This window comes from Taudactylus pleione, unplaced genomic scaffold (genome assembly GCF_031769625.1).
Source record: "Taudactylus pleione unplaced genomic scaffold, aTauple2 ptg000121l, whole genome shotgun sequence".
NCBI lineage: Eukaryota > Metazoa > Chordata > Amphibia > Anura > Myobatrachidae > Taudactylus > Taudactylus pleione.
Genome location: NW_028284523.1, coordinates 6,155,484 through 6,168,518, shown reverse-complemented (window position 1 = coordinate 6,168,518; position 13,035 = coordinate 6,155,484). Strand labels below are relative to the sequence as shown.

The 13,035-nt window shown below is 41.5% G+C and overlaps 1 protein-coding gene across 1 annotated transcript; it reads right to left on the bottom strand.

Moving 5' to 3' along the window:
- Positions 1 to 7,739: 7,739 nt before the first annotated feature.
- On the bottom strand, positions 7,740 to 11,085 carry LOC148524139 (uncharacterized). The gene is made up of 2 exons (XM_088472197.1): positions 9,559 to 11,085; positions 7,740 to 7,862 (listed from the first exon to the last, which is right to left on the bottom strand). Exons 1-2 carry the CDS (start codon positions 11,083 to 11,085, stop codon positions 7,740 to 7,742), a joined length of 1,650 nt encoding a protein of 549 aa, XP_088328323.1.
- Positions 11,086 to 13,035: the final 1,950 nt, after the last annotated feature.

The following is a 13,035-nucleotide window of genomic DNA, read 5'->3' as shown; positions in this document are numbered from 1 at the left end:
CATTAGGGGTGTGTGCAGCCATTAAATACAAACAGCTTATCTGCTATTGAGACTTGTCTGTATCCACATTAGTAATATATCTGATTATTATGTAAGCTTATGGTTTACAAACATTTTGGAAAGTTTTCAGTTGTTGCAGACGTTACATATACAGTAGTCATTATTAGACATGATGACCATTTTCAAAAGTTGAATAAAAAAAAAAATTGTGTGGACAGACTAAGGGATATGCCCTGGATATTATACAGGATAGCGGTACATAGTGACCAAATCTAGGACAGCCAAGTCAGTGCCAGATGTGGCTCTACAACAGCCCAAATATCCCTTGTCCCTCCACACACTGACCTCAGCATCAGCTGAATAGCACCAGGCCCTCAAGAGACTTAAGCATTGAGTATGGCCAGCAGCCCATTTAATTTTTAACTGTGTGCTAAATGAATGCACATTCAGTTATCCTCCATCCTCCTTTTTGTGTGGACATAGACTGCAGGGCAGGTTTTGTAAGTGTCACTACAGCAAGATGCAAACTGAATATATAATTTTATTTGTAAACTATTTTTAAAGTATAAACACATAACAGATTATATTGGTAAACACATACAGTGAAGGAATACATACATACCTGTGCTAATCTGAGGACATGTTTATCACATCATTGTGCTCAATTGTTTTTATAACCTGTGCCCCCTCGTATTATAGTGCACCTTCCCTAACTACGTTATTCAGTATCTCATAGTAGATACAGTATAAGCCTGCTCTTTACAGCCTATATTATCTGCTATCTTGCTGGATATTCCTTATCAGGCTTTTCTTTAAGCATTTTGCTGCACTTTCTTTTCTCCCAGTTGCTCAGTTCATAGCACTGCACACTGCTGCCGTCCCCCCTCTAGCTACGCCATAGTCTGCCTAGCTCTCGGTCTCCCTCGTTCTCATCTGCGGCTGCTATTGCGAACTACCGTCTTCTGCACGCCTATGTTTAGATAACATTGTTACTTCAGTATTTCTCCCTCATTTAGTAACAGCGATATGTATTTCACCCTCGCCCGCCCATCTCCGTGTGACTACGCCGCACAACATGCGTTTTGCACCAACAACTAAAACAAAAAAAACCGTCATCACCAACCCAACCTGCTGCGAGCGCCGGGTCATTTATAGAGGACTCTAGCCAATCACTGTCTCGATCTGAGACCAATCAACTGCTGTAGAACTACGGCAATCAAAGCAGCTCCATAACTCTCTGTGATTGGCTAAGGTTTTGATTGACGGACCTAGCTGCCAATTGCCAATTCAATTTTCTACTGACGTAAGTAAGCCACCCAGCAGCCTTTTTCTTAGGACTAGTTCCCTAAATATAAACCTATTGTTCCTCTCGGCTCTATGGATATAAAATGTATTTCTGCCTGCATTGTTTAGTTGTTTTTTAAGTAAACTGTAGATTGTTGGGCTCTTTTGGCTGCTTATTGGTGACTCACCGTTGAAATGACAATATGAAGGCTAAACATTTGTGATTCAGTAATATGTTAGAATATATAAATGTGTGGTGATGTGATTAAATTATTGTGTATCATTACTACTAATCATAGCAAAAGTGAATGTGCAATAATTATGTTATGTGATTATAGAATTTAAATAATATTTCGTTTGGTACATTTGTAACTTACTGAGGACCTGGTTCAGCAAGGACCGCAATTGTAAAGCTGCATGCAGGCTACATATATATGATGTATGCAGGCAGCTTTGCTATTGCGATTCTTGCATAGCCTCTACCCCCCCCCTTCCAACGGCGGTGACACGCCCACAAACGCCAGCAGACTGTCAATCACTGACAGACTGCTGGCAGTCTACGTGCGGGATCGCTGAATTAGGCCCTGAATTCATTGTGATATAGAGATGAGATGTGCAGGCTTGGTTCTTCCAAAATCGAGCCCACCTGAACTTCCCCGATCCGAGTGAATCAGCTCGGCGTTCAGGTGTTCCCGCCTTGTTTGGATTCCAAATCTAGGCAAAGCGTCATCATCCCAGAGTCAGATTCTCGTGGGTTTTGGATTCTATATAAGTCCCTCCCGCGTTGAATCGGGCACCATTTCACACTGACTCCTGTCCGTTGGTTGCTGTGCTGTGTTCATCCTCTCCACTTCCAGTGGCTGCTGCTGTGCTGTGTCCACTCCAGTCTCTGTGTCTAGTGTCTGCTGTGTAGGGATGGACATCAGAATCCGATGGTTACTAACCATCAATGTTTTTGTCCCGATGGAAGTGGTTTTATCATTCAATGGTGGCATTCCGATGTTTGCTTGTTTTTTTTTTAATTCCTGACAGCTATGCCTCCCCTGGATTTCTTCCTGGCAGCATTGTCACTCTCCTGCTGCCTGCCTGTAACACTTCCCTAACATCTAGTAGTACAGGGGCTGCAGTATCCCCAGCAGCTGCTCTGCAGCCTCCCCACTTGTGCCAGGCATGCTGGCCGAAGTGTATGTATGTGCTATCCCTGCTGCACTGTGCTGATTATGCATGTATATACCCTCCCTGCAGCACAGCGCTGCGCGCACACAGGAAGCCTCAGACTGTGGGAATGGTCCGTAGAGCTTGACCTCCGCCTACTAAACTCAGCACTAACCAAGTACACTAGTCACACACATCTCTGTGTGTATACACTACTGCTGATATGCTGATATCACAGGATAATGGGGTTGCAGGAGCACTACTACAGTACACACAGTAACTGCTCCGGGCCCAGCCCCCAATTCCGCCCCCAGTCCAACACCCGAACCCACCCCCTTTTTGCACATACAGAAATCATATTAATATTTTTTTCCATCAAATTCTTTTCAACGATGGTTAGTTACTATTGTAATCATTTGATGGTGGGCTTCGGATGTCCATTTTTACTGCTGTGTCCAGCCTCTTCACCTCCACTGGCTGCTTCTGTGCTGTGTCCAGTCCAGTCCCCTTAGTGTTAAACACTGACTGTAGTGTTAATATTGGCTGAGCTAGATTTACAGTACAGGCAGATAGCAAATCATTATTTATTATTTGTATAGTGCAGGAATTATTATAGAAGTCACACAGTGGTGCTGCATTGTGACTCCGCAGTCCATACCCCACTGCGATATAAGCAGTGTGACTCCGCAGTTGTAATTTGTGGAAAAAGTAAAAAAAAAAATGAGTTAAAAAAATAATAAATGTTTATACAACCTGTGTGCACTGTCCCCAGTGCGGTATTGTTATATAAACGCTGTGAATGCACACAGTGTCAGCTGAGTTGCGCATTTAAAAAAGTTGAAAAAAATGATTTCTTCTATTGTTGTTTATACTACATCTGTGTGATGTCTCCCAGAGTGTTTTGTTCACTTACATATAAGTGCTGTGAATGCATGCAGTGTCAGCAACAAATAATTGTTTCTATTGTTATTATACTACGTCTGTGTGCAGTTTGTTCACGTGCATATACTTGTTGTGACTGCGCACTGTCTGTCAACCGAGCTCTGCATTTAAAAAAAGTAAAAAAAAAATATTCTTTTGTTGTTTGTACTACATCTGTGTGCTATCCCCCAGTGCATTTTGTTCACGTAAATATAATTGCTGTGACTGCACACAGTGTGTGTCAACTGAGGTGCGCATGTAAAATTTTTTAAAATAAATAATTTCTTCTATTGTTGTTTGTACTACATCTGTGTGCTGTACCCCAGTGTGTTTTGTTCACATACATGTAATTGCTGTGACTCCACAAAGTGTCTGTCAACTGAGCTGCGCATTTAAAAAAGTAAAAAATAAATAATTTCTTCTATTGTTGTTTGTATTTGTACTATGTCCGTCTGTATTTATTCTTTGATAACTCAATAATATGGATAATAATAGTTTGGCAGAAGCAGCAAGCAAATGCTAGCACTGTAGCTGCTGTCACCACTCATCATCTACTAAAGCATCAGGGCAGCTATAATCCAACATGCCATTCAACACATGCAGTGGCAAGCAAGGAAAGGCTCAGGCCATGGCCTTTATTTATGAGTGGTGGTTCTGCAACTGCTGTCAGTGAGGCATCTTCTGTCTCTCATGATGACGATGCAAGCCTTTATCACTCAGAGTGCAGAAGAGGTGTCAAAAAAAATAAAACCAGAAAATCCGTGCAAAAGAAAAGTTCAACAACTAAGCCAGTAGAACAAACTGTGTTCAGAAACATCACAAATCTCTGAGGTGAGTCTAGGTGTGTCTGCGAGTGCTATGTCTAAGTCTGACCTTTCTGAACTCATAGAGAAGCCTCCTTCCTCCATATCTGCACCCTCTGAAAATGTGGGGATGAACAGCACAAGTCAATAAGTTGCTATCCTAGACATTGGGGATGCTACAGTAGAAGTGCAACAGGATGTGGGGGATATTTGTGTAGCTGACGCAGGCACTAATGAGGATGTTGATGATAAGGATGTTCTTTGTGTAAGTGAGGCACCAGTGGAAGCAGTTCTTGTCCGTAATAAGAAGGCCATTGTCATGCCTGGGCATAAGACGAAAAAAGCCAACTCTTATGTGTTGAATTATTTTTACCCAAAGCTGGACAATTGTCTTGTCATCTGTAGCATTTGTAAAGCCACAGTAAGCAAAGGGAGGGACTTAAACCATCTAGGAACTTCCTCCCTGTTATGTCATTTGCAGCAAGTACATAAAACATTTTTGGCAAAATAAGCTTATGCTACAAAAGTAACAACCAGCAGTCCAGCATCAGCTATCTTCCTCTCTGCCAGATCCAAGCACCTGCAATCTCCTCCACCAACACCTTCATCAATATCCTCAATCATGATCGGAAATAGTCCTGCATCCAATTTGATAAGGCTAACTGAGGATTCTTCTGAGGAATCCTTGAGCGCAAGGCCAGCTGCTGGGGGTGGATCTTTATCCCAGAAGGGGACCAGGAAGACTACTACGATTAGTAGTTTAATAAAACAATTGACTGTTAAACAATTCTTTGATAGAGGAAGCAAGTATGACAGCTGTCACCCAGTCGTACAGTGAATCACTGACGTCATGACAGCTATAATGTTGTGAGATGGTGAAATAATAGAAATTGAGGATGATAGTGTGGAGGAAGTGCAACAGGAGGATGAGGGGGTATTTGTGTACTATCTGACATTAATGAGGATGTTGATGATGAGGATGTTTGTGTAAATCAGTCACCAGTGGCAGCAGTTCTTGCTCATGATAGAAAGAAAGCCATTGTCAAGAGGTGAACCAGAAAAGCAACTTCTTGGGTGTGGAAATATTTTCATCTAAATCCTGACAATATTTGTGAAGGCATCTGTACCATTTGTGAAGCCAAAGTTAGTAGAGATAGGGACGTTAACCATCTAGGTACCTTCTCCCTGTTACGTCATTTGCAGCGAGTCTATGCAATTTCTTTAACAATATTGTAATAATTTATAAAATAATAACAAGCAGTCCAGTATCAGCTTCCAGCAGTTTGGACCAGCATATGCAATCTCCACCGCAACACCATCATCATCAATATCCACCTTAATGAGATAGTCCTTCAAAAAAATTGTTTTGTGAGGGCCCAAACAAACCACGGACTTCAGCCACAAAAGTGTCAGAGCTTGGTTTGTTAAACTGTGTGTGTCCTTTTTAATATCCAACATAAGCGTGGGTGGGAGGGGCCAAGAACAATTCCATCTTTCACCGCATTTCTTTTTATAATGGGCTGTATTTTTGGAGGGCCTTGGGGATGGTCTTTTTGGCATAGATACACATTTTTATTGGTTATTGCTCTAATACCTGTACATTACTACACATTTTAAAAAGAAAACAATGATAATAATACAATGTTGTTAGCCAAGGATTTCCGACAAGGGTTAGAGAACATGTTACATTAGATCATATTAAGAGGTTGACCTGCTGGCCATACTACTCCCCTCCTTCATCAAACAAATAAATTAACTAACTAGTCAATCCTTTATTCCTTTACCTGCTTTCCACTATATACATACACTATCTCATTTCCTTGCACTGCCCTCAGGGCTCTGATCTAGTTCTTGATTAATGAAAACATTCTATAGCATTGTATAGTTTATATTAAAATGCCATCCTGTCTGCCACTGCAGTGCCACTCTGTTTCCTAGATGTGCCATGTTTGAAGTTGAACTGTCACGTGCTTGTGCCGCCCACTGCTGTTGCTTAGCAAAAATGACTGAAAATTAATGGTATTCAGGTGAATAATACTGTGGGAACAAAAACAGGCCCAAATTATGTGATTTTAACTGTTTTTATTATTGTTTGGAAAAAAATACACATCCAAAACCAAAGCACATTGGGTCTCATTCAGACCCGGTCGCACGCGCTGAACGCTCGCAACCGGGTCGATGTTGACCCACTGGGCATGCGCACATCGGAGCCGGCTCCGACGTGTGCATGTGCGAGACCCGGCTAGCGATGGGCGCTCCGTCGCTATGGGTCTCGCACCAAAGGGGGCGAGCTGTCGATGTTGAATGAGGGTGGGTGGCCAGCCAAACGGAGGCGTTCCCGACGGTACGCTTGCCATTTGGGGGCGGCCCCACTGACATCAGCAATGATGTCAGTGGGGAGCTTCCTGCTCGATGAGAGCAGGGAGCTCCCTGGGGCTTGCATTTGCCGAGACCCTAAGGGTCTCGTCGCAAGCCCCGATGGTCGAGATGGTCTTGCCCATCGCGACCATCACCCTGGTTAGTCGCTAAGCTGTGGGTGGTAACCCACAGCTTAGCTAGCGACCAGGAGGTCGCACTTCAAGATGCAAGTGGCTGCCCTCATTCAGAGCGACCGCTTGCATCTGAAGACCGACTCTGAATGAGGGCATTGTCTTCCATGCTTCTTCTGTGTGGCTTAAAGAGACAGAACCACACTCAGGCATATCAGTTAATGAGCACATAGGAATAATCTGACAAAGTAATTTGTATTTAAAATCTGTGTGATAGCTGAAGCCAAATGTGGCAGAACAATGCTCATATTTTTGAGAGTCAGTGTATGGACTGACCAGATGGGAAGACCGTGACGTGGTTGGTCACCTGGACAAATTATTGCAATATTTTGGAACTAACATTCCCTCTATTTAAAGGAATTGCAGTTTGAAAAGTATGATTTTTTTAAATGTAAATGGTGTGGTCACATACCAGATACACTGCAGATGGTTCAGTGCCATGGATTAAGCCTGTTATTTATGTAATTTTTTTGTGGTCACACTTTCTAGGGCACCCTGCTTTTCCTAATGTAAGCTAAACTTTGTTAGTTTATTCCCAGGTGCTCATTAACTGATATGCCTGGGTGTGGTTCTGTCTCTTTAAGCCAGGACCCATACTCATGGAGAAAGCATAATTTGTATCTAAAATCTGTGATATCTGGAGCCAAATGAGGCAGAGCAATGCTCATATTTTTGAGAGTCAGTGCAGGGACTGACTGCATGGGAATACTGTGACATGGTTGGTGAGCTGGACAAATTATTGCAATACTTTGGAAATAACATTACCTGTATTTATAGTAATTGCAGTTTATGTAAATTGTGTGGTCACATACCAAAGGCACCACAGATGGTTGAGTGTCGTGGATTAAGCATATTATATATACCTGTGTGTGTGTGTGTATATATGTATATATAAGTATCTAGTATCTAGCAGGGCGGCACTCACACTGTCTTGTAATAATCTGACAAACAACCGGTTTGGAATCAACATTTTGAAACTTTAATGTTCCTTCGTCAGGATAACAATTATTGAAAAACACGCTTACCTTTATAACTTAACACCTTGTGCAATTGGACGCCAGAAGCTCATCACAGACGCAGCTTGAATGATGTAATTAATTAAAAGTGACCACCCTTCACCAAAATCAATGGAACTATGGAAGTCTAGATACTAGAAAAAGTAGAAAAATGCAAAATTAGTAAATAAGTTCAAACAATACTTGATCCACAGACTAAAGGAGAAACCATGGTATCGATCATGTTGTAGAATCCAACTATGTTAGTGATTATGCCTGTCCCATTTGTTACTTTGTTCGTGTGGAACAAAATAAAACTGCCAACATTGTTGTCATAACTCATTTAAATCAAGCTAGGGTCAAAGACCGTTTCCATACCTGATGTATATCTACTCTGCGTTAGGGGTAATATATTAACAATACACAATGTGTCCTTAAACATGGAAAACTAATGTACATAATACAATGTATCGCATATCAAAAAGGGCTGGTGTTTTGCTAATACTGTAGGCAAAAGACAATTAAGGAATTACTTGTTATGTGTATGACCAGGTTTTAAGCTCAGTGTATGGCCACGAGACATAAAAAACTTACAGAAAATAATTTAGACCTAGACGTTATTGATTCCTATAAGTCGCTATTTAGCGCTGCAAGTCGCTTTAGAAAGAATTGCTTTCCAGTCCAATCGTGTGGTTCCAAAGCACAAAAAGTTATTTAGGTAAAAGGGATAACACGATGTAAGATTTAACAATTAGAGTAAAAAAGCAATGAAAATAGTACAGCCGATACATACGCGTGCACACTGGTCCCAGTATACAGTCATCAATAAAGAAGTCTGCGGTCGCTAGAAGATGTGTGTGTACAGTGAGGTCAGGACACAGCCAATATACCTTACAGGTTTCAGAGTTAACAAAGGGACAAATTGACAGGTTCTCATTGGTTCTTGCTTCTGGTCAATCTGGTCATTGGTCAGTTCATACAGTGTCATCAGGAGTATGGCTCAGTCCTCCAATGATCACATTGTGTAGCTTCCCACCGAACAACTGGTTAAAACTGGCTACAACACCGCATACAAGTTATAACATTCTATTCAATAGCTCCCTATCATCCATAACTAGCAGACGCATGATGCGACTTCTTTGCCGATAGAAATGGATGTCTGCAAATAAGCAGGGATTTAGTATGATACCAAACATGACATGTCCACTGTATTCTGAACCTTAGATCTCTTTTAAGTACATGGACATAATAATATATAATTAATTATAATGTACTATCAGTGTATGTGTTTTGTGGATTCATATTTGTGTGCATTGAATTGCACCCACGCAAAGTAGCCTCCTTGTAACACGTCATCCGAACATAGACGACTATATCGTCAGATAATAATTGTAAAGCGATCATATCCAATTATTTGACTTTGACAGTCCACCCTTTGATAGCAAACATAAAACCATCATATTCCATTCTTAACCTATTTAGCCATGCTAAATAGGTTAAGAATAAATTATTATTCAATGTTCTAAACGGTATGACACAACTCGGTCATTGAACCATCAATAATGCATTTCAGGAAAGGGTAAAACAACCCTTATACACACTCAATGGATCTATAGGGGACAATTGGTAGGATGTGAGACCTCATCGAACCTATAAAGCAAGTTTGGAAAGGAAATTGAGACTACATTATCTATGATGTTTACAATACGTTTATTATACATGACCAAGCCTATTCACATGTTATTATCTGATGGTACATTCAATTTTAGGATTGTAATGCAGTTCTTTATCAACCTTACTACCTATACCACCACTACTCACCACCATTATTATTTCATTTTCATGGTTTACCTTGGTGGTACAATTTCCACACTTTAACACAGTAAGAACACATCTGACACATAAACCAATTACTAAAATGACAAGTATAAGAATAAGGAGCTTACCTACACTAGCAATCATCTCCTGTGCCCACTCTCCCAGACCGGAGAACCATTTCGCAGGGTTTAACCATGAGAACCATTTCTCTACCTTTACCTCAGTCTCATACAAGGAAGTATTATGGTCCTTCTGAAATTCCCATTTAAGTTGTAGGATTTCATCCATTTTCTGCTCAATCACCTCCTTTGGATCCTCTGTACTATTGGTGATGTAAGTGCAGCATTTTACTCCATACTGAGTTTCTAAGTTTACACAGTACCCACCCATTACAGCCGTGACATAATTCAAAACCATCCTGTGTTGCACAAGTTCTTCCTTGTAGGCTTGCAATTCCTTACCAGTAAACCTGAAGGTGTCATCATACATCTCAGTGATATTATCAATCAGATTTGCCAAAGCTTGGATGTACCTATAATTTATAACTCCTCTGGCCATACGGGTGATATCTAAGGTGATGAGGGATTGAATCCCGGTGGATTCCTGTATCAAACTTGAGGCTAAGGGGTCTCCCCTGTCTATGAGGTGCCTTTTAAAAATGTGTTCATAATGAGTATGGGTATAAGGAGGGGGAGAGTGGTGGAGAATGTCTATCATTTTATTATGTGTAAGGGTCATGATTTCTGTTAGTACCCTTCCAAGATAGCATAAAGCTTCAGAGTTTGGAAAGAGCCACTTGTACGCTTTCCTTCCACATATGAAATACACATCATCTGGGAGAATGTAAGAAACAGAATGCATCATTATCATTGAACACATTACTCTGACAAAGAATCCTGCCCCCATTTCCCCCATTTGACTGGTACACATTTCTGGTTGTATAATATTTGCACAGTACCCTAATGATACTCTGCCAACCATAACTTTGTCGTATCTACGCGTGTACCTATACCAGAAGTATTTCCAATTTGCAATAATTCTGCGTACAAGTTCAGAATCGATATGCTCATTATCAGCTCTGTGTGAATAGGTCATTGTCTGATTGTTCCAGATCACCTCCCAATTTCTTGGTTTTCTGAAATTTGTGAGATTTAAGCATACCAGGAATCTATCTACATGGTACTGTTGGAGCTTAAGACTAGGGGGTCTAGATATATTATATTTCTTGTCCACTGGTCTTCCCCCATGTAATTCAAGTACCTCTGCTAACTTTAATGGGTATGGCACTAATCCCGAATTACTCTGTCCTTGAGGTACTTGTGAGCACACCCAACATTCTGTTTGGTTTAGAATCTTACCCACTAAGGAATGGTAATCCTCTAAAGGATGCTCACCCACATATAGATTACTCTTGGACTGGCATTGTTGGATGCATCTCTCATCAACTAGGGATCCACAGTACTCACAGATACAATATTCCTCAGACAATAGCCCCTCACACTGTCTCCGAGTTCCATGGCTAACATATCTCTTAACAATCCCTGAACTGAGTTTGACCATAGGTTGCCCTGATCGTTCTATTGCTCTCTCCTCTGACTCCACTCTATCGACATCACTATCGGCCTCTCCGTCATCTGTCCTCCATCACAGAAATAGGAAATCCTGAAACAAATAAGAATGAGAAGAACCCTGGAATAAGAAAAAGAAACAGATCGCCACTCCATTGCTGGAATAGTAATCTGTACAAGTCTCTGGCTCAGGTGTTTTCACTGCAGTATTTAGTTCTCCTGGAACAGGCTCGCAATCGACAAGTCCATGTTGTCTGTCTCGACTTCGCCTTGTACCTCCTTCGGGTGGTTGACCTTTCTGCAGTGAGTGGAATGGACCCAGGTATCTCTTTCTGCTACCTTCAAAGATGTGGTACTTGTCATCAACACCTGGTAAGGACCTTCCAACCGGTCTGTCAAACAACCTGAGCGTAAGAAATTTCAGATCATAACATATTCTCCAGGTTCAACATCATGACAGTTTGTTTCTGGCATATCAGGTAACATTTTCAGTTTCTGTTGCTGTTGTTTCAGCTGTCTACTCATTTTTATAAGATATTGCACAGTAACCTCATTATTACTCTACAAATCATCCTGTGGACTTATAATCAAATGAGGTTGCCTCCCAAACAGTATCTCAAAGGGGGACAGATTAAGAGGAGATCTGGGAGTGGTTCTGATGCTAATGGAGGATGAGCGGTAAGGCTTCTGGCCATCCTAATCCAGTTTCAGCCATGATATTACTCAGTTTATTCTTAATAGTACTGTTCACTCTCTCCACCTTTGCACTGGCTTGCGGTCGGTAGGGGGTGTGAAATCTACTACTGATTCCCATAAGCTTACACATGTTCTGGAAAACATCCCCAGTGAAATGAGTACTCCTATCACTTTCAATGATTCTAGGGATACCGTATCGGCATACAAACTCCTGTACAATCTTCTTAGCAGTAACAACAGCAGTATTAGTGGCAGCTGGATATGCCTCTACCCAATTAGAAAATACATCAGTACAAACTAATACATACTTGAGATTCCTGCAAGGTGGTAGTTGGATGAAGTCAATTTGTATTACTTGAAAAGGTCCATCTGTCGGAGGGATATGGGATGGCTCGGTTGGTATTGTCTTTCTGACATTTTTCCTCAAACAAGTCAGACAGGACATTGCCCTTTCAGCTTGAGAAGAAAATCCTGGTGCACACCAATATGCTCTGACCAACTTGCACATACCTTCGTTTCCCAGGTGAGTCAGACCTTGTGGTGCCTCAGCCAGGCTTGGGTAGTATGCCCTGGGAGCAACAGGCCTACCTTGTCCATCTCCCCAGCATCCTGAGGACTCCTGACCACATCCCTTTGATCTCCAGACCGCCTTTTCCTGTAGGGAACACAAATCTTGCATTTCAATTAATTTCTGTGTATTGTCTGGAAAACCATCACTTTGTTAATTGGTATTTTTACATTTCACCCTGCTGCCCATTTGGCAGCTTCATCTGCTCTGTTATTGCCCATCGACACTGGGTCTTCTTCACATGTGTGGGCTTTGCATTTGATGACAGCTCCTGCCTTTGGTAACTGAATTGCTGTCAGAAGTCCTTTTATGTGCTGTGAATGTACTACTGGTGTGCCTGCTGCTGTCATAAAGTTCCTCAGACACCAAAGAGCCCAAAAATCATGTTCAACCCTTAAGGCATACCTAGAGTCAGTGTATATATTAGCTGATTTACCTTCTGCCAACTCACAAGCTCTCCTTAATGCCACCAGTTCAGCCACATGGGCTGAGTGAGGTGGACCAAGTGGTTCAGCTTCTACAACAACCTCATCATTTACAACAGCATAACCTGTGCATAATTCTACTGTGTCTGTCTATACTATGACAACTCCCATCCGTGTAAAATGTCAAATCTACATCTTCTAATGGTGTGTCACGTATGTCTGGTATTGCAGTGAAGGTCTGATTCAAATATTC

Coding starts and splice junctions, on each gene's coding strand:
- LOC148524139 (XM_088472197.1), bottom strand. CDS start 11,085: ATGGTCAAACTCAGTTCAGGGATTGTTAAGAGATATGTTAGCCATGGA. Junction 7,863..9,558: donor GTGGAAATTGTACCACCAAG/GTAAACCATGAA, acceptor TACTTTTTCTAG/TATCTAGACTTCCATAGTTC.